This window comes from Drosophila mojavensis, unplaced genomic scaffold, assembly GCF_018153725.1.
Source record: "Drosophila mojavensis isolate 15081-1352.22 unplaced genomic scaffold, ASM1815372v1 contig_136, whole genome shotgun sequence".
Taxonomy (NCBI): Eukaryota; Metazoa; Arthropoda; class Insecta; order Diptera; family Drosophilidae; genus Drosophila; species Drosophila mojavensis.
In genome coordinates this window covers 20,144,748-20,169,459 of record NW_025318667.1, presented here as the reverse complement: position 1 = coordinate 20,169,459, position 24,712 = coordinate 20,144,748, and the positions used below count along the sequence as shown (strand labels likewise).

Below are 24,712 nucleotides of genomic sequence, written 5' to 3'. Positions count from 1 at the left end.
CTCATTCTCTATCATGATCCTTCTCCCTCTCTCTCTCTCTCTCTCTCTCTCTCTGTCTCCTTTCTGTCTGTCTCTCTCGCTTTCATTCTCTCCTTCTGTCTGTCTCTCTTTCTCTCTCTCTCTCTCTCTCTCTCTCTCTCTCTCTCTCTCACTCACTCTGTGTCTCTCTTTCTGTCTTTGTCTCTGACTCTCTCTCTCTCCTTTTCTTCAACCTTCTCTCCATATATAGCTCTTTAGCTCTCTCTGTGTCTTTCTTTAATCTGCCCCTCCTTCCTTCTTTTTTACTCTCTCTCTGTTCCTCTCTTTCTTACATCATATATCAACTTAACAACTTTTCATATAATTTTACTTCCAATTTCAAACTTGAAGTTAGTTTTCATTTTATAACAACTCAAACCTCTAAATAAATAAATTTAAAATAAAATAAAAAATTTCCAATTTGGAAATTCGCTTCAATTGTTTCGTCAAGATAGCGGCGCACTTAGCGGTCAGTTGTGGGTTGTATGTCAATTTGGCTTGGGTTACTTTTTTGTGCTTCTTCTTCTCGACTTTTTTTTTTTTTGGTGGGGGAGCAGCAGCAGCAGCAGTGGAGGCAGCATCTGTGTGGACCAAATGTGGACTTAGGACGTGCTTTTAATTTTTAAAAACTGCTTTTAAAACGTGATAAAACACGTTGAAGCAGCAAATAGTTGTAAAAGACACACAGAAAACATGCTACTATATATGTACATACATATATACATATACATATTGTATATTTATATATATATATACATATATATCGCTGCAAATCCCCAGCCGCTGATGAGTGACAGAGAGAGCTATATGGAGAAGCAGTGTAAGTGCTGGACAGCAAAGGCAAGGAGAAAAAAAAGTGTAAAGCGTGCATTTACATAATGAAAGATGTAGCAATATGTGACAGCATGTGTGTGCGTGTGTGTGTGTCCGTCCGAGTTCGGCTGGGGATAAGCAGCAAACGGGACATCATGTGCGTGGCTGCTTTTTTTGTCCCATATGCAAGGCGAAGCGCGAAGCAGTGGAGGACAAACGAACGAAAAAAAATGGAATTATAAAATATTGAGGCGAGTAAGAAATGCACAAAGCAGACACACACAAACACACACATGTAACATATACGCGGACACACAGACAAGCAGTGGTCGCCGTTTGACTGCTTGCCCCGCACTGCTTGCCGACTGTGGGTCTATGTAGATGGCGCTGTGAACCACATACAGAATTAATGTCCTTTTAGATACAAATGCAATTTAGAAGTGTGTGTATATATGTGTGTGTGTGTGCGAGACGCCCTCAAAAAATGCTTTCACATGGTCAGCTCAGCATCTTTTACTCCACTTCCTTCTTCTGCTTCGACTCCCACTGTTTTTTTTTTTGCTACATAATTTTGAATAACATTAAAATTATTAGCTACAAATGCAAAAAAAAGCGCGAAAAAAAATTGCAAAAAATGGGGCGTGGCATGGCAACAAATGTGCATAATGAGCTACGGTCGGACCAGGCTGGCAGCAAGAGCGGCGAGTGGAGGCAGTACGGAACGGGGCGTGGCAGGGTAAGTCGGTGTCTACGCCGAGATTTACGCGCGACACATTTTTTATTTCAGTTCTTTTTTTTTTAGGGCTAAACACTTTTCAGTTGATATCGCAAATCCTTTTTACAGCGCTTACATAATGATATGTGGGCAACGGCTTTTTTCCCCAAAGTCCAGCTGCTGCGGTCTGCGCGGGCGGAGCAGGAGGTGGGCAGGGGAAGGCAGGGGAAGGCAGGCGGAGGCAGGTGGCAGCTGGCATTTGCATGCAATTTGCGTGATGTAAAGTGAGGGGAGGGGGAGAGAGGCGACCATGATAGAGCTGATAAGAAACCGGAGCGAAGCCTGAAACTAAGCGGAACTGTCCGTCTGTCCAGCTGGAGGAATCGCGCACAAAAACCCGATGACAAAAAATGTTGCTAGTTCACTTCAAGGCCCAGCCTAAGCGTAAGCCTCAGTGCTTCCCTATAGAGGCTTCAATTTAAATTTCTTTCAGTGCTCATAATAATTTTTTTTTTTTTAGATACATATTTAACGATGTTTAAGTTTAATTAATTATATTTTACTTAGCTGTGCACTTGTTCAGCCTCAAATAAAATTCTTTATCTATTTCAGCCTTATATCTCTCAAGGGTCAGTCGAATATGGACAGCTCTGTATTTATATACATACCTTTCAAAATATACATATATATTACACTAAGAAAAATTCAACAATGATTTCTGTCTCTGGAGTCTTATTTGGTCAACCTGCAGCACATCAATCAATTCAGATTTCTACTTCAATTTACTTTACTTCCTTAATCGCCGCTCTATGCGACTCTCATTATTTGCACCCGAAGCGTTCTTCTCTATTCTAAATTCTCTATTTTCACGACGATTGCAAGTGAAGACATAGAGAAATGATCGATAGTTATTTCCGAGCTATTCTTTTGTTCAATTGCCTCTCTATGCAGTTCTCACGATACTCATCTCGAGTTATGAGTTGATTTTTTCCCACTCACCCCTCTATGCGATTCACATTCTGCCTACAGAGCTTCACGACGGCAGCCTCTCTACGCGCTTCTCACTGGACTTATTTGACAATCTATTATTCCAATCAGCTTTATGCGACATCTGAATCAATTCATGATCTCTGCACTTGCTTTAACTCTAATTTTATGATTTCTCTCATTTAATTAATTTTCTCCCCTTTCTTTTGTTTATTTATAATTTTTCAATTGATAAAGAAAAAGGATTCCAAATTTGATTTATTTCCAAAATTTATTTAATAATAAAATCAGGCATTTATAAATATGCGATTTGGATAACATTCAAATATCAACGAAAGCACAAAAGACACGAATCAATTCCATCTCGATTAATACGAATATGTTAGGGTATCCACTAGTCGAGTACGCTTATAGGTGTATAGGTATTTCCATATAAACATATCGCTTTATATGATGTGATTGCAAACCGCCAGACTTTATACATAGCTCATTGTAAGAAGTATACTCATGTTAAACTGCTTAACATTAATTTAACCTAGCAATAAGAAACAAAAATTATATCCATACCAAATTTATCTGCCTTGTAAAGTTATTGTTAGGATTTAGATTATCTTCCTGTCAGCTCTTTGTAAAATGATCAATGTTAAGTTGATCAATGCTCATGTTAGATTTGTCAACTATATTTCCAGCTTGATTGTAAAATTAGTCTGCCTTCAGCTTATTATATGCATATAAATAACCTGATGTTAAATTTCTTAACTCTGCTAAATGTAATCTCCATATAACTTACTAGCTCTATATTCAAACCTCAGCATAACTGTAAACCTAATGTCAAATGTGGTCAACACTTTTAGAACCTGTTTAAAATTCTTTTTCTTTGATTTGGGTTTCTCAAAAATTTCATGTCTCTGATTTTGAATATTGGAATTTGACTTCTCTAATTACAATCTGGTTTGTCTGGCAGATAAATTACACTTACTATTAGGATTTTAATATTTTTTTTTTTTTTTTTTTTTTTTATTATTTTTTACATGTGTATATATCAATTGTAGTACATTGTATAATCTAAAAAAAAAAAAAAAAAATTTTGCCTCGACTTCTCTTTGCTCTCACAATGGCAATGAAGTTGTTGGCTTAGTTTTACGCTTGCGTCGCTTGCGCGCCTTGCGGCGCAGCCGATCGAATTCTCTGATGTGCTTAACAATGAAATGCTTCAGATCCTCGCCCTCAACTTGACGGCAGGACATTGTGAATAGTATAAGCGAATTAATATAGAAAAAGAATCTTATATCATAATTATGCATATTAGAATTGGGGCTCTGCTTGCCGTGCTGCTCCCTCCTCCCCTGGTGGCTTCCACTCTTTTGCTGATTGTTGTTGCTGTTGTTATTGTGATTGTTGTTGTTGTGGTGATTGTGATTGTAATGATTGTGTTTGCGCACCTTTGGCGAGGGCGGAGGCACATCCTCATCGCTGTCCGTCGAATAGCGACGATTGCGTTTGCCGGCCGCATTGAAATGTTGGCGTAAATAATCATAAATGCTCATATTTCTAATTGTGATCAAATTGATGGTGTTGGCATTGGGATGGATGTTGATGTTGGTTTTGTTGATGTCGCTGTTGCAGTTGTTGCCTGTGATGTTGTTGTTGTTGTTGTTAATGATCTTGTTGTTAGTTTTGTTAATGTCGCTTGTCGTTTGCCTTGTGAATGGTCCCGATTTATGCAGCGCCACATGCTGTAGATATGGCCAACTGCCGCACGCCAACTGCGCGCGTGTTGGAATCGTTGTTGATGTTGTTGTTGGCAGCATTGGCTCGGTTTTGTTGTTTGCATAGCGAACATAATATTGATCTACAGCAGTGACTGCAACGCGTCAATGATCAGCAATCAGCGGGCCCCAGAACATTTTCGATATTTTGGTTTCATCTTCGGTTAAAAAGAATTGACGACCCAAATGTACAAACTCCTTGAGCGACACCTGGCCATCGCCATTCTTGTCTATCACAGCGAATGAAATGGCAGCATCCTCTTCAGATAGTCCCAGACAGCGGAAGAAGAGCTTATATTGTTCGAGATCCAAATGGCCAGTGTGATCGAAGTCAACGGCCTGCAAATGCAATAGCAAATTTCAATTAAATAACATCATTAACTGAGTTTTGCTCATCAACGTTTTTACCTTAAACAAATAGGGCAAAAAGCGACCAATGCGCTTAGCCATTTTCTTGTCGTTCAGTCGATGATGCAAATCGGTTAGGAACTGCTCGGCAGTCACTAGATTATATGGGGTTATCTCGCCGAATTGCTCCTCCCAGGTCTGTTTGATCACCTCGTTGAATTCTTCGGCCATCTCGTCTGACAAATGGCCCAAATCGCTGAAGCGTTTCGCCAACAGCGTAAAATCATCGTACGAGATGACGCCATCGTGATTGACATCCATGATGCGATGCAGGGTGCGCATTTTGCGGCGCCAGAACTCAGAATCGCCCTAAACAAAGCAATAAGAAAATACAAAATTAATTCATTTCAAATTGAATTCAAATTCAAAATATAACTGCCGATGCTCGGTTGCTTGCGTGCACTGCTTTGTATTCAAACACGCCCACTGTTAGAAGTTCAATAGCAGCCGAGACCACAACCTTGCACTGCTTACGTGTCTGCGCCTGCGTCACGCACGACTGCGGCGCAGCCGTCGAGAGTTCAAAATTCGACATTGAGCCAAAATCAACTTTCGAGCTTAGAAAACACGTTTCCCACCCAAGCACACAAACACGCAAGCAATGAGTATACCAGTTTTAGCCACGTGGCTGGCTTGCTTACCCGTTCGCTATGCTTCACATTGGCATTTCTGCGACGTCGCTCGAACTCGTCATCCGAATCGGAATCCGAATCGCTGTCCTGGCGGCGCATAGTGGCTGCTCCAGCAGCTTTCTTTGAATATAGGCGCACATTCTGCAGTGCTGTTGCCGGACGGTAGACAAGACTCCATGCACCATGGGCTGAACCAGACACCAGGCGCTGCAAATGATAACAAATAGAGACAAAATTCCATTAGTTTTTATTGTTACAGTTTGGATGTCATTGTTGCATTTCAACTGCTTGTTTTTGTTGTGCAACACCAACGCACTGCTTGCCTACTCCATTTCGAATTCGCTGTGTTTGGAGAGAAAACAACAAAACACGCACATAAATCAACGCTGTTAATGTTGTTTACTGTTGCATTAACAGCCAACAGTTACACAATTTTTGGCGCTCACGCAGCGTCACGCCCTTCAGCTTATATGTATATGTATATGTAAGCACTTACATATAAACAAATAATATGCTCTTAATTATGTTATTTTTGTTATTGTTTTGCTTTGTTTACTGTTTTGTTAAGGTCAGTTCTAGATTCTTGTCGTGGACCGGTTTTCACCGCAGCTAACAGCGACCCTGAGACCCTTAAATAGTTGTCGAGTTTTGACAGTCACTGACGGCTCAAGTCTCCCCACGTGGTACACAGTGCATTTTCAACTATGGCTTTGTCTTCCCTTGACCTTGTGCGTCTTAGCTCTAGGAGCTAGAGTAGGACAGATGCATGCAGATCAACTGCATGCACACGCACACACACATTATTTGTACATGGCTGATTACAACATTGAATCTGTGGAGCGTCTCTATGTGTGTGTGAGCATTTTAATGAGTTTTCGAATCTGTTAAGGCTTGTTGACAGTTTTTTTTTTTTTTTTTATTGAAGATAACTGTATGCAACGTTTCTATTGTTGTTTTTTTTCTTTCTTTCTCTTCTGCTCTTTTGTTTTTAATTACAAGCAACAAAACTCGTCAACAACTACAAGTAGCTCGAAAGTTTGTTGATAATGGATATTGTAGCTCGTCTCGTTATGATAATCATGATGACATCATTAAGATTGAACAAAAATAGTTGAAATTGAATATCGAATAAATTTAGGCTATTCCTAACACACATACACGTCTTAATATATTTAAGCGTGTGCTAGACACATGGGAGAAAAACAAGCTAACAAATAATATTTAATATATGCCGAAAAGTAGCACAAAGCGCACATCGCTAGCCAACAACAATGCGAAAATGGAGAGAATGAAGCTAGCAGCGCACAATTGGTTCCTGCAGTGGCTAGAACAGCGGAAATAGGTTTGTGGCACGGCTAAGCGCAACTATCGCCGCACGCAACGCATTGGTAGGCTTAGCTGGCCGCGATTTCCGTTTCGCTAGGTAAACGGTAAACATAAAACAGCAGCCGTTTGCTATTTGTTTTTTTGTTATTGTTATTTGGCGCTTTGCGCATGCTTTTGTTGACAGAATTTGCGCAGTTCGCCAAGTCGCCCCATTTTTTTTTATTTCTTTTTTGGGGATGGTTTGAAAGTTGCCTTCACTCAGCGGCGAATTTGAGTAGCTGTTGTTGTTTTTTTGTTTTTCTGTTCGTGCATTGAAAGATATGCGTCTTTGGCAGTATTGATTGCTGTTGTAGTAGTAGTAGTACTAAGGGGAGGGAATAGTGTTAGGAAACTATTGACAATTATACAAATATACATATATATGTATGTATGTATACATAGTGATCTATATGTACTATATGTACATAAATAAATAGAATGCATTATCTTCGTCTTAGCTCTGCCACGCTTACAATTTGCTTCTCAAAGCGAACTTTCTATGCCATCTCTGTCGCACACATGGTGGCCTCATTTTCTTGTAACTATAACAGATGCCCCTTCCCTTCTCGCTTGCTCATCCACTCTTTTGATAAATTAATTTAACTAATACAAACGCACAGAAACACAGAGAGAGAGAAAGAGAGAGGACATATACAAACGCTTACATTGTTGTTGCAATCGCTTGTTGGAAAGGTGGAAAGGGGCTGGTGCTGCTGCTGCTGCAGTGCGCCCACCGTTGCGGCCATATTGCGTTCCAGGATTTCTCTCGAAGTACGCAATAGACTGCGGCTTACAATGGAGAGGGCCATGTTTAGTGTTGTTTTTGTTATTGTTGTCGTTGGTATTTTGTGTATCGATCCCGACTTAACGGTTATATTGAGTATTTAAACTCTCTTTTATTTGTTTGCTCCTCTTTTTTGCTGTTATCCCCTGTATCAGGCAAGCGAAAAAGAATGTGCAAGCTGACGGCGTTGCTTTACTGCAGGTATTGTTGTTGTTTTTGTTGTTTTACAGTTGATTGTTGCAGTAGCAGCGCGCATTTAACAACCGGTTTAAAAGTCACAGTTTCAAAAATGTTTTTCTTTAAAAAAAAGTTGCACTTTTGTTTGCTTTTGCGTATTACACTTTTCTGCTCCTCTTCAACTTCTTATTCGTCTTCTTGTTTTTCTTGAACTTCTTTGATTTCTTTCCGTTCAACACAACCGTTCGCTGGCGCGTTCAAAATCGTTTTGACACCGACTGTTGCGGCGAAAAGAAATGAAAACAACGGCGACGGCGATGGCGACGGCGACGGCGACGGCAACTCTGTACCAGAAGCGGCTTTGTGTGTATGCGTGCTTGCGTGTAAGAGCATCGTGCGTTTGTGTGTATGTAAAATTTGGAGTGCGAGCATAGAAGGGCAACGCAGCGATGTTACCAGAAAAACAACACACATACAGACACATATTTGAGCCAGCGCGGTAATATTGAAAACAACGTCAACAGATGTTACAAGCCGGTCAGTGACTTGTAAACCGCGTTATACATTTATTTTTTAACTATATTATAAATGCATGATTGTATGTTTTAATCAATTGAATAAAGAGAAATTTAACTAATGCATGCATTTTTTCATAGATATGCTCGTATGCACGTAAATTTACGGTAGTTTGTATGCTTATTGATAAAGTAAACGAAAACTTACATATTGAGGTCGATGTGACAGACTGTTTGTTGAGCGAACGAGCCAGACATACATACATATGTACATGCGTATATTTACACACACACACACATTCATGTAAGCGCCAGCGGCCGAACGGTCGAGCGAGTTTTCTGTTTTTGTTCTACTTCTACTTCATTGCCTCACCAGCACATACTTGTATATTTACCACACAGACAGCATGTATGTGTGTACACATGCTTGCATGTATGTAGGCATGAGCTTGTGTTATATAATTGGATTTGCTCAAAATATAATGGGTTCTCTTTACTCTTCACACTCTAACAGTGATCCTGCAGGAGCACTATAGCGCGAAAAAAAAAATGTAAATAAACAGTAAACAGGAGAAACAGTAGAGGGACGGAAGAAGAGTTCTCAAAAATGATCAGCTGTTCTGCATCAGCTGTTATCCATGCAAATACACATACATATGTACATATGCATGTGTTAACATGTTGTACATGCTGATGCACATACATGTATGTGTGTACATATGTATGTTTTGCCATACTAGCAAATGTGCAACAAGTACAAGTTGCCTTGGACTGCAAGCAGTCTCCAGCAGCGCCATTTATGTACGACTTTTTGCTGTTTGGTGGGAGTGCAATGCACTCTATCTTCAATTCCAATATAAGTGTATGTGTGTATATGTATGTCTGCATGTGAACGTGTACAAGAACAACGCGCGCATCGGCATCGGCTGACTTCCCAATCGTCACGTAACGTTTTAAGCGCCGGCGAATGCAGTCAATTTACATGAGACGACAACAGGTTAAGGAGACTGCTTTAGTTACCTTGCAATGTGCATTGTGTGCCTATAATGTAGGTGTGAATGTTTAATTATATACATAGATAAAACGTAAACAACTTTCAATGCTCTCACAGAGCTTGGCACACGCCGATGTTTACGTTAAGCTGCGTATGCCGATAGAAAGTTCGATAAAAGTTTTTGTATGTACTTGCAAATCATATAATGCTTAATAGATAATTCAACTTTGCAGTAAAAGTCGATGGTAACATACATACATACATACATGTTTATACTTGTCATTAGAGTACAATGCTCTGAATAAAATACATGTATGTATGTTTTCTGATATTCGTGATCAGCATACTAGCTTCTTTACGCTCTTTACGTCACAGGCGTAAGTCTAGGATTGCCAAAAAAAAAGAAGGCGTAATTAAAAACCACATCTGCATGTTAAGTAACATCAGATGAAAATAAAAGATGGCGGGCTTTGGTGTAAGAAGTGATGAGTTTTCATGCATACATTTGCATATGTAGATATGCATATGTAGATATACATATGTATGTATGTATATTTATATACTTCTTATTATTTTCATACATATGTATGTACATATAATATACACATGCTTGTCTCACATGTTGATCTGCGACCGGCTTATATTAAATGGTAAAGTATTGTGAACATAATTATGTATGTTTATATAAGTATATATAGTTACATTTATAGTATATTTATATGTACATATGTACATATGTATATTTCTGAGCACACACGCGACGTGTGTAATTGTAATTGTAAGTTTAATCGCTTTTTCAGTCGTTGATGCGTGGCGGGAACCTGAAACACATACATACTTACATATGTATGTATACATACCACTACTTATGTAAGCATGTGTGTACTGTTTAGAAGCTCTGTTGTTTTCGTTCTGTCTTTTGCTTTAACATCTGTTGTTGTTTTCTTCTTCTTTTTTTTGGTGTTGGTTTTTTTTTTTTTTTTTTGCGCTGCTTAAGCGTTTGGCGCTTTTGTCAAGGTTTTCATTTTCGTCTGTTCGAGATTTCCGCAACGCCATTTAGCTTTTGGCGTACGTGTTGTGCCTCATTGTCGTCTGCCGGCTCCACAGCAACAACACCGACAACAACATAAGAGCTGTTTTGATACTGGTATTTTCAATTTCATTAATACTGCGCTCTGCATTCGCATTGAGAGTTAATTTCCATGCAACATGGGAGAGTGATGCGGTTTTCGTATGCGGATTTTGGCACGTCAGCACTGTTATCTCTGAGAGCATGGGAGGCTGTCAAAGCGGGGGATCTATATATGGGTGTGTATATGTATGTATGTATATACATATATGTCTTTTTTGTAATGCTTTCTGATTTGAGAATAAAATGACACAAAATTAAGTGTGCTGAGTGTGTGTGCGTGACTGCATGTGAATGCGTGTATTTCTTTAGACATGCATGTGTGTATGTGCTGAGTTTGGTGGCGTTGCCACAGTTCCACAAAGCCTACGTGCGGCATGCAACGTATCCTTTTTGTTGGCCTAGGTTCAAGTGGAAGGCAACTGCACTTAAATATTGCCATTAATACATGTCCATTCATATATGTATGTATGTATGTATATGCTTGCATTTATTTGTATGTATGTATATGCTTGCATTTATTTGTAAGTATATTCACAGTAATTCATGGACAGGCAAAATCAAGCGTCTTATCAGCGACCTGCTTGTGCTATTTTTCATTTATTATTTTTGTTTATTGTTGTTACAATTGATAAAAAAAAAAAAAACCAAAAACAACTGCAGCGGACATTTCGTCCATCATTAATTTGAAAGTGCGGGCGCTTTGTATGTAAAGATTAGGCCGAAAAATAAACACAATATTAACGAGGGCCGTGTGACAAGTTCTTGGCTATACTTTAAGCACGTGATATGGAATGATCTCTATCGTTCTAGAAAGCTTTATCTACTAAAGAAGTATTGAGATAAATGAGAATTGTTTAGACTTTTGAATATTCATCTACGTTGAGCTGCTTCTGGTTAAAATATGTGTATAATAACATATTTATATGAATAATATTCATATCGGTATAGATTTATCGTATGCCCCAAGGCATTGGCGAACTCTCAGAACGGCCCTCGCCGAAAAAAAGTCACAAACAGATTTGGAAATAGCTTCGATGAATTGGGTAAATAAGAAACCAAACTGGTAAACAAAGTTTTAAATTTATTTGTATCTTTTATTTATTTATTTACTTTTTTTTTTTAATTTTGTTTGCGAGTGTATTTTGCCGTTCGTTTTTAGTTGCCAAAGTTCAAGATGTTTTTTTGGTCTTTGTTTTTTGCATCGATCCAAGTCCAAGTTTGAAGCAAAATAAATTTGGAATAATTAGCTAGTGAATTAATAGAACTTAAAATTGATCGCTTAACAGTTATAATTATGCAAAGATCAGTTGGCCTTGTAGAGCAGCAACAACAAAACAAACAAAGCAAGATAAATCAAAACATTTCAAATCCATAAACAGCAAAAAACAGCGATGCACAATAAACATACAAACTTACGGTTGTGTATGTGTACGCCTCGCTGTCTGTCTCTCTCTCTTATTTTGTCTGCGGTGTACTCATGTATGTGTGTGTTGGTGGTATTACTTTAGCTGTAATCCACACCAGAAGGGCGCATCATGGCTGCCCTGACAGACAGCGATGCTTGCTTCCTACAAGTCACGCACGAAGAGATGAACTCTTTATTTTGTAATATTTGTATCACATGTACATATTTAAATAATTAAGCAATAATATAAATATTACGATATATTTGTTAGTACTCGTATACCATATACATACAATAGATTGTCATATTTTACGCTTCAATGCAACATTCAATTATTCATTATGTAGAGCATTCACTGTGCCATTTGTGCTGTTTACCCCTTCCCCATGTTGGTCAAGTGCTAAGTGGTAAACAGCAATTCGACGCTTCGCCTGGGCCTTCGGCAGCACTTTTGTAAATTTATGGCTATTTTTAGGTGAAAATACGATTCGCTTTATCTCTTAACGAAAATAAGTTATTTGTAACTTCAGCGACGTTGAAGCCGGCACGTTAGCCAAAAAAAATCGTGCGTAAACAAAATTGTAAAAAAATGAAAAACAAATAAACAAACATTAACAAAGCCCCACAACCTTACAGAACTTATCTCATTACAGTTTTAGAGCCATTTGGTGTATATCAATATCGTGTAAGTTTGTAAGACGTAAAAAGCAGTTGTAATTGGACAGGTGACATAAGAACGTTCATATCATATAAGCAACAAACTTATTTTGGACTAGAGCTAAAAAAACATATTCGAAAGATTTGTTTAAAACTTGCGCGCCTTATGGAATAACTCAAACAGCTGCAACAGCTGTTAAGAATCAGTGTTGGTAACGCACACTAAATGTTGAAGCCAGAGCGGTATATCGATAATAAATTAGACAGAAATTGCAAAGCACAATATATATATTTTTTGTATTAATACAAAAAGTGAAACTAGCAAAGCATTTGACAAAATTTACTAATTCTTAATCTACTTATAATGTATATATAATTATAATTTAATCTCAATAATGATACAATTGCATCGATATATCAATACATTTTCATCGATATAGTACCAGTATACGTACTTAACGCACAGTGGCCAATCGCATTAATGGCAATCGATTATTAGCGACTGTCATTATCGACAAGCTGTCTGGCAGAAGAAAAAGAGAAGATTGCAGCAGAAGCGGAATAGATTTATTGATTTTAATATTCAAGTTAATAAAACTAACCAAGTGCTGAAATTAATTGCGAGAAATCTGCAAAATGGAGGCGCTGGTGAATTACAGCAGCGAAGATGAGCACGAGGAGGATTCCGGATACGAGATACGGGTAAATACACCATCTCAAAATTTTTAAGCAACAAAAAAAAAAAAAAAAAAAACAAATGTCAGAGTATTTTTTTTTGTGTATACATTTTGCCGAGGCGTGCAAGCCTCTATGCATATACGTATGTGTGTGTGCATGTGTATGCTGCGTGCATGTATGTTTGTGCGTACTATCCACATCTACATATATATATTTCTAATATAAGCCGAAAACTGTGTTGAAATATGTAGCTACGTATGGCGGGTAATCCACAACACAAACCAAATTCAAATGAAATGAAATCAAAACAAATTAAAACATCTCTCCTGTCCCGCTCCAAGCAACCCCACAAAATCTGCCTCTTTAATTGTAGTTGTGCCTAGTGCTTTAGTTGAATAATGCGAATTTGCTGTTTCTGAATAGTTGAACCATTCCCATAGGCACCACCACAAACATCAACACCACCGCCATCAGCCGCTGCTAACCGAAAGCGCAGCTCGCCGCCCGCACATGCACCAACTGCGGCTGCAACTCCAACCATGGAAGCTGAGGCATCAAAAACAGCAGCAGCAGTTACAGCATCTGCATTGAGTGCTGTAAAGCAGCACAAGTCGAAAAACAAAAGCAGCGAGCGCCAGTTGCGACGCCAGCGTCAACGTTCGAGCAGTCAGAGCGCAAGCAGCGACAGCGACAATAGCGTCGACAACGCCGACGACAGCAAAGACAAATCGAAGAAACATCTGGCAACGCTGTCGCCTACAACAGCAATGTCCACAACAACCGCAGCCAGCTCAAAGACGGCTAAAGATCATCAAGTGGCTGCGAGCGGACGACACAGCCATCATCATCATCGTCATCATCATCACAGAAGTCGCAGCAGTCGCCACAACAACAACAACAATGACGAGGTAAACTTTTGTTCTTACTACCACATAGAGATAACTAGCTCAAGTATGCCTTACATAAATACTTAAGATGCGAAATGTATTTGATGGAATTTTATGGAATCTGCCAACAATTTTGGTTGCATCAATTCCTTGTCAGCAAGTTGAATATTTTGATATTGCAAAAGTCAACGGGAAAGTGAGAGATTAGTTAAAAAAGAATATGGTATATAACTTCTATAGCTCTTGTATACAGTTTAATGTTAACTAGACATATTCATAATTGTTATAGAATTGCCAGAAAGTCCAAGCGAGGGAATTCTTGGTATTCTAAATACATCATTAGGATATGTGCTATATTTTAAGCGTAGAAATCTACAGTTATGTATGGTATACAATTTCTAGAACTATTGTACACAATTTAATGTAAGCTGAAGATGTTCACAATTGTTATAGGTATAAAATGTCAGAAAGTCTAAGTGAGGGAATCCGTTGTATTCTAAATAATACATCAATAAGATATATGCCACATCTTAAGCTTAGAAATCTACAGTTAAATTCCTGGCATTTCTAACTATATAAGGCTTATATGAATATACCATTTAGAGTTAATTGTCTTAACAAAAAAAACTTTTATGCAGCAAATCCCATTCGATATGTGCTCGAGTTTCTTAGGCCTTGGGCATTAGTTCCCAATCTCTTAGTTCATAGACTCGATCAACATAGCTATAAAATTTCACACTGATTTTGCGTCAAGCTTAATTCTCGACCCTCAGTCTATCTTGACTTATCGATTGCACTTAGCCAACTTGCAGAGCCTCAACAACAAATTATTGCCATCAAATATAATCGCAAATAGTATATAAAGCATGAAACATAGTTTTAAGTATCTATGTGAGGCACATAGTTCATAATTTAATTTGTTTCAATTTTCAAATGCATCAATTGTACGTTCCTTTTCTGTATTTAACCCTGGTTTATACGTTATATTTTTAGCCGAGAGCTTTGATTTTTATGGTTTATAGTTCACATTCAAATTTCCTATCTTGTCTGATGTCTAGTTTGAAATGTCTGCTTCATTTAAACTCTCCCATTTCTATATATCTATTATATATATTTCTGTGTTTTATTGTATGTGATATGGCTTTTTGGTTGGTGTTGGAGTCCAGGTTGTTGTAACATCTCTATTAGTGTCTATATATATATATATAATTTTCCGATTCTAATTTCTATTTCTATTCTTTTATTAATACATATTTAAGATAAACCATTTATGCAAACTTTTATATTTATATATGACTAAAATATACCATTTTATTATTGTTATTATGTAAAAAAAAAAAAAAAAAAAAAAACAAAACAAAACAAAACAAAAAATTAAAGAAACGAAAAACAAAAAAAATAGTCTTGACCAGGACCTGGACTTAAACATAGCTAAAAAAAAAAAAAAAAAAAAAAAAAAAAGCCCTGCATTAGTTGAACTAATAACTGTAAACGAACTGTTTGACCGTTAATACGATAACCGATAACCGACAACCGCTAGTCGGTAATCGATAAACCGTGATCGTGAATGTTTTTAGAGTTATTAGAGTTGTTCCAACGCGCCCAACAGGGTTTTGTGTCCCACTCCTTTAACTCCTTGAACACACACTCTGACCGCAAGGTTTGCGACCAAGAGCGAAAGATGACCGAGACGTATCCAATGTGAGTATTGCAACAAATCCATAATAACAAAAAGATAAAAAAAAAAAAAAAAAAAACAAAAAAACAAAAACCAAAATCAAAACAAAAACACAAACTCAAGTAGCATTTAATCAACACACACTTATCAACTCAGCTGCGAATCGACGGCGAAGCGACAAATTCCACAACAAATTCTTTTGCAGGCCTCAACAATCCACAATCCACAATGGTAGATCAGGAGCTGATGCAGGCGCTGCATCGAACAACAATGTCTAATTTCGGTTTCTTGTTAACAGCAACAGCGACTAATTAACCAAACAATTTCTTTTAATTTTCCGTTTCATTCTCTGTTTTGTTACGAACTTCATTTTAAACCTAAAAGTTCGCATTTGTTGATGATGAATGTGCATGCATTAACTTGAGTTTTTGGCTGCCCGTCTCTTTTCATTGCAGGATGGACGCGGCAGACACCGCGACTCGGAGCGCAACAGGGATAAGGAGCGTGACAAGGAGCGCGACAAGGAATACAGCAAGGTGAGACTGCAATTAAGAGACCATAATACGCGCAGAAGGCGAGCTTGACATATTAACTATATCAGAATTTGTATAAAATCCATTTTCTGAATAGCTGAACTTTCACCTGATTTGTTTTGCTCAATAGTGGCTGGGCAACAGCTATATATATATAGCTGAATAGCTGAATTTGTACGAAATCCATACACCTATAACTATAACTATAACTATAACTATAATAACTAAACTATATAATGTTAGCTCGATGTATTTTGTTCAATAGTGACTGAGCAACAGCTATATCTAATACTCAGCAGTAGCTGAATAGCTGAATTTGTTGAAACCCGATATTTTGAGTAACTAAACTATATAATGTTAACTCGGTTGATTTTGTCCAATGACGGCTGAGCAACAGCTGTATATACAATAACTCCTGTATAGTATACTTGCTGAATAACTGAATCTGTACAAACTCTCTATTCATTCTTAGTAACTAAACTATATATGTTAACTCGTTCTATTTTGTTCAATAGTGGCTGAGCAATAGCTACATCACTATTCAGCAGTTGCTGAATACCTGAATTTTTAGGGCTCTATTTTCTGAATAGCTGATTTCTGATTTCTTTTGTTCAATGATGGCTGAGCAACAGTTATATATATAACTGCTGACTAGCTGAATTTGCTGAAACTCATATTCTGAGTGACTAATATTAACTCGATCTATTTTGTTCTATAGCGGCTGAGCCACTGAACAGCTATATGCATAACTGAAATTTTAGAAATTCAATTACCAAACGACAACTGCCCAACTCTATTCCTTTCTCTTTTCAATCCATGTGCGACTCGACTATCTCGCTCTACTGTCTCGCTTGGGTTTAGCATCTTTAACGAACATTTCGCATTTCGTTCACAGAGCGAGCGCCACCATCGCACCAAAGAGAGCAACAAGGAGAGCGACTATAAGCGCGAACGTGAACGTGAGCGTGAGGAGCGTCGCCATGGCAGTGGCAGCGGTCGGGACAGAGACAGAGACAGGACTGGCTCCAGGCATCAGCAGGGTAAAGAGGCGCGCTATAGCGACAACCCGCGCAACTATACCTCCTCCTCCTCCACATCTTTGACGTACAAATCTCAGTCACAGTCACAGCAGCTGCAGCAACCGCAGTCGCGTCGCTCCTATGACGATCGTAGCAGACGTCGCTCTCGTTCCCGCTCGAGATCTGGATCCCGCACACGCACGCATATCGAGGCGCCCGGCAGCCGCCGGCGTCATGCGACGTCTCAGTCAACACGCAAATACCGCAGACGTGGCTCGCACGATTCCAGCAGCCGTTCCAGATCGCCGCCCGCTCCAAAGTCCAGCGAGCCGCTGTCAAAGGCCGCCTATCCCTCGTCTGGGCTGCTTGGCAAGCCGCCGGGTCATGGCATGCCATACAACCCACCTGGTGGTGGTGGTGGGTGTGGGTCGGCAGCCTCGATAGCAGCTGCAACAGCAGCCGCTGTGACAGCCAACATGTCGTCGGGAGGCGGTGTTCCCGGAGGTGGGCTACTGCCCACGCCGAATTATGCGCCCAAAATACCATCGTTAATGTCGCTCGAGCTGAATACACCGCCCAGCGCCCTAGTTGAATCGCAGTCGTCGGCTGTGCAACTGCCCAAGTACTATAATCCGGGCATCATCAATGCCAACCGCTATGCCGAGCAACAGCAGAAGCGGAAGCTGCTGTGGGGGTCCAAGAAGAGCGAGGATTCGGCCAACAAGTGGGGCAATGCGCATTTCTCTCAGGACTCCGATGGCAAGGTGGCATCCAAGTTTATGCGGCTCATGGGCATCAAGAATGCCACCAACAACAATTCAAATCCCAGCAACAACAACAACAGCCAAAATAATGGCGGACCCAATGCGGATGCAACGACTGACCCAACCTGCAGCAGCAGCAGTAATGGCAATGGCAATGGCGGTGGGGGATCTGTGCCCACCGACGTCCAGCTACGCCAGCGCATGTTCTCCAACATGGAGCAGCAGTACGAGGTGGCACGCGCCGCCACCCATACGATGCGGGGCGTCGGCCTTGGCTTTGGCTCGCAGCCGCGCAGCTTTTGAGGCGTTCGAGTGGATGCTGTAAATAGAACGTTAAGAAACTCGTTAAGTCACCCGCAAGAACTATTCTAAATATCTGTTCGCAATATTTATTTGTGTTAACTACATATATCTTCAACCATATAGTTCTTCATTATATGAATGTATCTTTTTTTTTTTTTTTTTTGAATTACTTCAAATAAATTTGCGAGAAAAAAGTTCCAATTCAAGAGAAGAAAAATTGTTTTTCATGGTATGGGATGTATGGGATGTATGGAGCTCTACCTGGGGCATTCTGAAATATATATGCTCATGATTAAAAGTTGTCTTTCCGAAGAAAATTAAAAATAAATTGAATTAAATTAAAACTTTAAATTGAGTTACCTTTCAACTCAAAAAAACCTTGAAAAATTCTGTAAAGTTGTTATCAGACGATAATTCTTAAGGTCAAAATAGAGCTTTACTTGAGACATAAAAGAAATTGGAAATAGAAAATATGTATGGTATATATTTGAATAAAACTAATTATAAATGTGTAAAATTATTATTTGCTTTAAAATTCTAGTTTAACTCAAAAAACTGAAATTTTAATTAATTTAATTGAAAGATAAGAAACGAATTGGAGCATTGGAAAAAAACTTTTGGTCATTCGCAAGGATTTAGTGGATAACAAATTACTACCTAGATTAAGAGAATTTGGATTGATATAAAAATCTACTTTTATTTATTTTATACCTTATAATTATATGGTATAATCCCCATATATATAATCTAATATATATTTGTATACCCCTGCAGAGAGTTATGTTGCTTAAGTAGACATTAAAGGATTTGTAGGGGTTTGTAATATAAATATTGAGGAGCATTCGAGTCTTTCTTAGGGGTATTTTTGTTATATAACTATTCACTACGAATAATTGGGGTTACTTAAATTTGACACACTTGGGCTATACGTCTACAAGGGCATTGAGACTTCGGTACTCCGAAATTCAACTTAAGTCTAACAAAATGCAAAATCATCCTTACGAGCATATACAAAATAGAGTTCCGTTGCATTGACTTGACTCTCGTATATTATATGCATGTATATATATATATATATTCCTATATACATATTGTCGTAGGTGGTAATTCTAAAGCTAGATTGGTCCTTCGATTCTAACCAATTGCAGACTTTTACAGATTTCGACGATTTAAAAGACAGTTATAAAACTAATGAGCTACGATTTTTGATCTGTTCTTTTACACTGTTGCGTATATAAATATGATTTGTTCTCTAAATAATCGAAAGACGTAGACAAAAACCCGTCTCCGCTACATGCTATAAATATATATATATGTATATGTAAATGTCGGAATATTAGACTAATCATTCTCGAAATAGCTGCTCTATGATCGATCGGCCGACCGGCTATGACTAAGTGTGGGTATATAGATGTCTAAACGGGTGTCTTATGCTGCCCAGCGTGACTTTTGCAATTCGATTTGTCCCTCCAGCGTCTTGGCCAAGTAGATAACCAGCAATTGTACAAGTGCCACGCCCAGTGCAATGCCTGCAATGGTGTAGAGATTCCGCTCAGCCCAGACGCGTACGACCTCGATGCAGCCGCTGCTCCATATTATTTTGCTGGCAGCCGCCACTGAATGCACCTGGACACCATAGCCGCACATGATGTTGACCAGGCCGGTGCTGATGTCGGTCGCATTGATGCAACAGCTGTAGGGCACGCCGCACTTCTCCACCGAGGGCGAGGAGCAATTGAAGTACTCATTTTTGCTCCAATCCTGGTAGCCGGCGTTGCTCAGGCCGCAGCACTGGAACTCCTTCTGGGCGAAATCAATGAAATTCTGCAAGTCCGGATCGTCGCGATACGAGTGTATGATCTTGTCCGTAAACTGATCCTCCAGGAAGGAATTCATGTTTTGTGGAAACACAAAGCAAATGATCGCTGCAATTGAACAATTTGAGAATCAGCTATATGTATATGAAGAGAACTCATTCCATTCCACTCACCTATGGCCATTTCCATGAGGAAGAATATGAGCAGACAAAGCGAGTAGAATTTGAGTAGACAAGTATTTTCTCGCAGTGCACCCAGGCAGCCGGCAAAGCTGACCACGAATATGACAATGCCGGCGATGATCATCACCAGCGATATGTTCAAGATCACATCGTAGATGTTCTCCAGCTTCACCCAGCCGTTCGACTCCTCCCACTTGATCTTGAACGCATAGACGCCAATGCTCAGGAGCAGGCCGCCAAACAGCCAGAACATGAAGTTCAATATAAATATCATGTACTTCACCCAGGAGCTGACGAACGTAAAGTGATGCGGATAGGAGATACGTTGATGCATATCGCGCACCTCAATGCCATAGTAGCCGCCGTTGACCCCACCTCCACCGCTGCCACCCCCACCGCCACCGCCGCCACCACCATGACCATGGTATCTATAATTACTCATTGTTCGTTGTCTGGCTGACCTGAGCGATGCGCACTTTTTACACAGACATATTTTACTGTTATTATACGGTTAAATACATGATTGTTCGTTTCGCTTGCATTCTTATACGTTTTGTTAATGTATTTACATTGTGTGTTATTAAAACGGTGTCATTTTGGGCCCAGACACTAAACCAAACATTGCCTGTATGTATGTATGTATGTATGTACATGCGTATATCGATATATCGATACGATGGCAAATTGAATTCGCCTTCAATTGCGCGCGATAGTCAACGGAACTAAAAGCTGATTTAACTGTATGAACTTCTGTATAAATTGAAACTATAATTTTATTTAGCTACTAAACTAATTATTTAATTAATTTAATTAATCGCAATAGCTTAGTTCACTTTAGAACTAGTTCAGTAACAGTTCGCCTCCGACAGCGCTCGATAGTCAAAACAAGACGTGAACTGTGTTCACAATATTTGCTGACTTTAAAGATTTATTTTGTAAATGAAAACGATAATATTTTTGATTGATGTACTAAGCATTCACATTTATTTATTATTTGGTTTCTCTTTTTCATATATGTGCTTGTTGTAATGGGCCAAGCTTAGCTCACTTCGGAACTAGCTCAACTGCAAACCCAGTATTTCTTCTGTAGATATATGCACGTGAATGATTCAGCGCCCTGCCTGGCAGTTGCTTTAGTCGATTGCAAGTTGTTAACAACTGATAATGGTCGCCGCTGCCGCCGCTGCTGCTGCCGTTCAAAGTTTGAACCGCGTACCATGCAAATCCCGAGAGTAGCCATTATCGCCGATAAGCAAGCCAATAATTAGATTTTGTCATATGTGCTACGCTATTTAATAGCCGTAGTAGTTCGATAACATACGCAGTCCAGAGCAAAGATCGCCGCTATGAATTTTGTGCTGCGTTTCATCATATTTTGCATTGATCCGCTTGGCCTGGGCCGTCGCTTCCTCGTACAGCCTGCTCGCAATCTGACGCTCAATGTGTACGATCGCTTTCGCAGCAAGGCCGATGAGAAGGTGGACACCATACGGGAGCTGGTGCTGCGCCTGGGCCTCATCGCCTTCGCCGTTGTGTTGATCATCTGGTTGGCCGTCTTCTTCTATGCCGCCTTCTACTATGTCTACATGCCGCCCATCTCGCATACGCGGCCCGTCCACATGCAGTTCAAGTGGGTATCGCTCTCTCTGCCTCCCCCTCTCGTTCAAACGAGTAAATCTTATTCCGTAGAACCTGCCTGGAGACGAGCACACCGTGCACCTTTCCCCACGCCCACGTCTCGCTGACCAAGAAGCAACAACTGCTGATGGTGGGTCAAGCGTACAAGGTCATTGTCAACATTGATATGCCGGAATCGCCGCAGAATCTGGAGCTGGGCATGTTCATGGTCTGCGCCGAGATGCGCGACTATGATTCAATGCTGCGCGGCCATTCGTGTCGATCGGCCATGATGCGCTATCGCTCGCCATTGATCCGGCTGATATCCACATGGGCACTGAGTCCGCTCTATGTGCTCGGCTGGAAGGAGGAGTTCCAGAAGGTGCCGGTTGAGATCTTCTCGCGCTACTTGGAGGAGCGTCAGCATCCCATCACAGACGTCTATGTGGAGATACAATCGCAGAAGATACAATTCTATACGGTGACGCTGCACATTGAGGCGGATTTTACTGGTCTACGGTACATCATGTTCAACTGGCCAATTCTGTCCGCAATAGTGGGTAAGTTGAACTTCACTTGGTTAATCTTCATTGCGAAATGGCTCAATTGGCATATACACTCTTCCAGCCATTAGCGCCAATCTATTCTTTATATTGGTCGTCTTTCTGCTCAGCTGGTATCACTGGTCGGATGCCACATGGCTGCACAATTTGCAGATCCGATATGCCCGCCTCACCAATCAGCTGCAGAAGAAGACCAGCAGTGTGATCCTCTCCAGCTCGAGCAGCTTGCGCGACGACGACGAGCTCAGCTTCATGGACGAGAAGTACGAAATTGCCGAACTGGGCGGCCACGGCGACGACCAACAGCTGGATAAGTCCAGCGATAAGGCGGCAGAGAGTGCCGATGTCCAGACGGTGCGACAGCGCAAAGTGGAGAAGCAGAAGGAGAAGCAGACAGAGCAGCAGACGGAGAAGCAGACGGAGAAAAAGGCATAAAGTGACAACCCAAAGGGCCGATCATGGCAGCTTGCCAAAGACTAAATAGGTTTACGTTCGATAAACATAGTTATCCCGCACCTCCAAATTTGTTATTGCTGAAGTATTTCCTCTACTCTAATGCAAAGTTAGGACTTATGACTCTGAATGATGTCCATATGTAAATGAAACGCGCAATGCTTATTTTGAAAACATTGCATATCAGTGTAGGGTCTAGCTATACGCAAAGTCTGATATATAGAAATTCCAATATGTATATAAGTACATATATACGCCATAAAAGCTTTTAATTATAAATGAACTGAACAATTGCTTACTGCTTGAAACATGTATTTAAATGAGATATATTATGTGCATAGACTATCTATAGATAATATCTCTGAAATATATTTGCTTTGCTTGAAGTGGATTTTACAAATTTATGGATATAGCAAAGTCTATCTGTATGGCTGTGTTAAATTGAAATTTTATATGATTAAACTTTGATTTCAATATATTGTTAACTATCTGTGTAACAGACACTATATAAATATATATCATAATCGTGCAACAGATGGAATATGGTATATGAATTTTCTACAAAAATACGGAAGAAATTTTAGCTAGCTATTTGGCCTTGAAAATTTTGAAAAATAGTATATATGCTTGGTTAGTGGTAAACTATTGTCAGAGTACTATATATAAGTTGAATTCATTTTATTTTATATTATATTAGCACTCTGGCATGCAGCACATATAATTGGGTTCGTTCGCTTAGACCCCAAATAAAAGCCGATCTGTTGCTGTCAGCTGAAACTTGATTCACTCACATCTGACTAACTCTCAGGTCTATAGGAACGCTCAGAGCTCGATGCAGTCGCTAAAGAGGCTCCCAATTGGACTCACGTTTGTGGACTTGTGAGGCACTCGTATTGTGCTCATATGAGGGGCATTCGCATTGTGCGCTGCGATCGTTCGATACTCGATGCTCGCACACGAGCTAGAGGCGCGTTTACTCTCCGACTTGCAAGACGAATTTAAGTAAGATGAAGAGACTTCACTGCGAAGTTGTTTATATAGTTTCATTGGGATATTATTTTTAGAAAGTTGAGATTTGTTGTTGTGGTTATGTTTTATTTAATTTAATTTTTTTTAATCTTTATTATAATACGACGACTGTATAATTTTGTGTGTTTAAGAAACTTTTAAGTCTTTTAGAAGTAAATGACATTGATTATAAAGTGATATAATGTGCATTGAAAAAAAAAAAATAATAATAATAATAATAATAAATAAATAATTGAAAAATAAACAAATAAAAACGATTTAAATTTTAATAATATATATTTTTTTTCTTTAAGAATTTACTTTTCCAACTAATGCTTACTATGAATTAAAGCGAACTCAAAATATTTCGTAAAAATATTTTTTTTTTTAATGTACTTAAAGCCAGTTTTTTTTTTAAATTTAATTTAATTTTTTTTTTAATATACTTTAAGCAATTTTTATCAATGATGATGATTAAAGAAAGTGTATAAAATATGTATATATGTACATATGTATGTATATATTGCGATATATATTATTAAATATTTTTGTTCAATTCGGCCAAACAAATATATATGACTTTATATATAGTATAGAAAATGGTATAGACTCTTCATATAATAGTATATTGGAGTATATAAATCATACTACTCCTGATTTAATTTTAGATAAACTCACCCAGATTTCAACATGAATTAAAGTATCTTTTGATTGCCATAATCTATAGAGCATCGATAAGCTTTTAATAAAGTAATGATCATTAAGCATCAAGAACATCATAATGAAGACTTGAGCGAATTGAATACACCATTTAATGTGGTTTAGAGAAAGACTCAGAG

At 39.1% G+C, this 24,712-nt stretch overlaps 4 protein-coding genes across 4 annotated transcripts; 2 read left to right on the top strand and 2 right to left on the bottom strand.

The window, feature by feature from the left end:
* Positions 1-2,785: 2,785 nt before the first annotated feature.
* On the bottom strand, positions 2,786-7,948 carry LOC6584334. The gene is given in 4 exon segments (XM_002009954.4): positions 2,786-4,641; positions 4,711-5,019; positions 5,352-5,549; positions 7,373-7,948. Coding segments are annotated over 4 exon segments (1,650 nt in total). The 5' UTR covers positions 7,517-7,948; the 3' UTR covers positions 2,786-3,642.
* Positions 7,949-12,866: 4,918 nt separating this feature from the next.
* LOC6584333 (arginine/serine-rich coiled-coil protein 2) lies at positions 12,867-18,368 on the top strand. Its single transcript, XM_032731974.2, has 4 exons — positions 12,867-13,073; positions 13,490-13,957; positions 16,070-16,150; positions 17,043-18,368. Exons 1-4 carry the CDS (start codon positions 13,008-13,010, stop codon positions 18,231-18,233), a joined length of 1,806 nt encoding a protein of 601 aa, XP_032587865.1. The 5' UTR covers positions 12,867-13,007; the 3' UTR covers positions 18,234-18,368.
* An 886-nt stretch (positions 18,369-19,254) lies between these two features.
* LOC6584332 (tetraspanin-33) lies at positions 19,255-20,880 on the bottom strand. The gene is made up of 2 exons (XM_002009952.4): positions 20,224-20,880; positions 19,255-20,158 (listed from the first exon to the last, which is right to left on the bottom strand). The coding sequence occupies exons 1-2, from the start codon at positions 20,672-20,674 to the stop codon at positions 19,662-19,664; spliced, it is 948 nt and encodes a 315-aa protein (XP_002009988.1). The 5' UTR covers positions 20,675-20,880; the 3' UTR covers positions 19,255-19,661.
* A 464-nt stretch (positions 20,881-21,344) lies between these two features.
* Positions 21,345-23,401, top strand: LOC6584331 (seipin). Its single transcript, XM_002009951.4, has 3 exons — positions 21,345-21,862; positions 21,922-22,409; positions 22,477-23,401. The coding sequence occupies exons 1-3, from the start codon at positions 21,579-21,581 to the stop codon at positions 22,845-22,847; spliced, it is 1,143 nt and encodes a 380-aa protein (XP_002009987.1). The 5' UTR covers positions 21,345-21,578; the 3' UTR covers positions 22,848-23,401.
* Positions 23,402-24,712: the final 1,311 nt, after the last annotated feature.

Coding starts and splice junctions, on each gene's coding strand:
- LOC6584333 (XM_032731974.2), top strand. CDS start 13,008: ATGGAGGCGCTGGTGAATTACAGCAGCGAAGATGAGCACGAGGAGGAT. Junction 13,074..13,489: donor ATTCCGGATACGAGATACGG/GTAAATACACCA, acceptor CCATTCCCATAG/GCACCACCACAAACATCAAC. Junction 13,958..16,069: donor ACAACAACAACAATGACGAG/GTAAACTTTTGT, acceptor TTTTCATTGCAG/GATGGACGCGGCAGACACCG.
- LOC6584332 (XM_002009952.4), bottom strand. CDS start 20,674: ATGAGTAATTATAGATACCATGGTCATGGTGGTGGCGGCGGTGGCGGT. Junction 20,159..20,223: donor CCTCATGGAAATGGCCATAG/GTGAGTGGAATG, acceptor GTTCAATTGCAG/CGATCATTTGCTTTGTGTTT.
- LOC6584331 (XM_002009951.4), top strand. CDS start 21,579: ATGAATTTTGTGCTGCGTTTCATCATATTTTGCATTGATCCGCTTGGC. Junction 21,863..21,921: donor CCCGTCCACATGCAGTTCAA/GTGGGTATCGCT, acceptor CTTATTCCGTAG/AACCTGCCTGGAGACGAGCA. Junction 22,410..22,476: donor AATTCTGTCCGCAATAGTGG/GTAAGTTGAACT, acceptor ACACTCTTCCAG/CCATTAGCGCCAATCTATTC.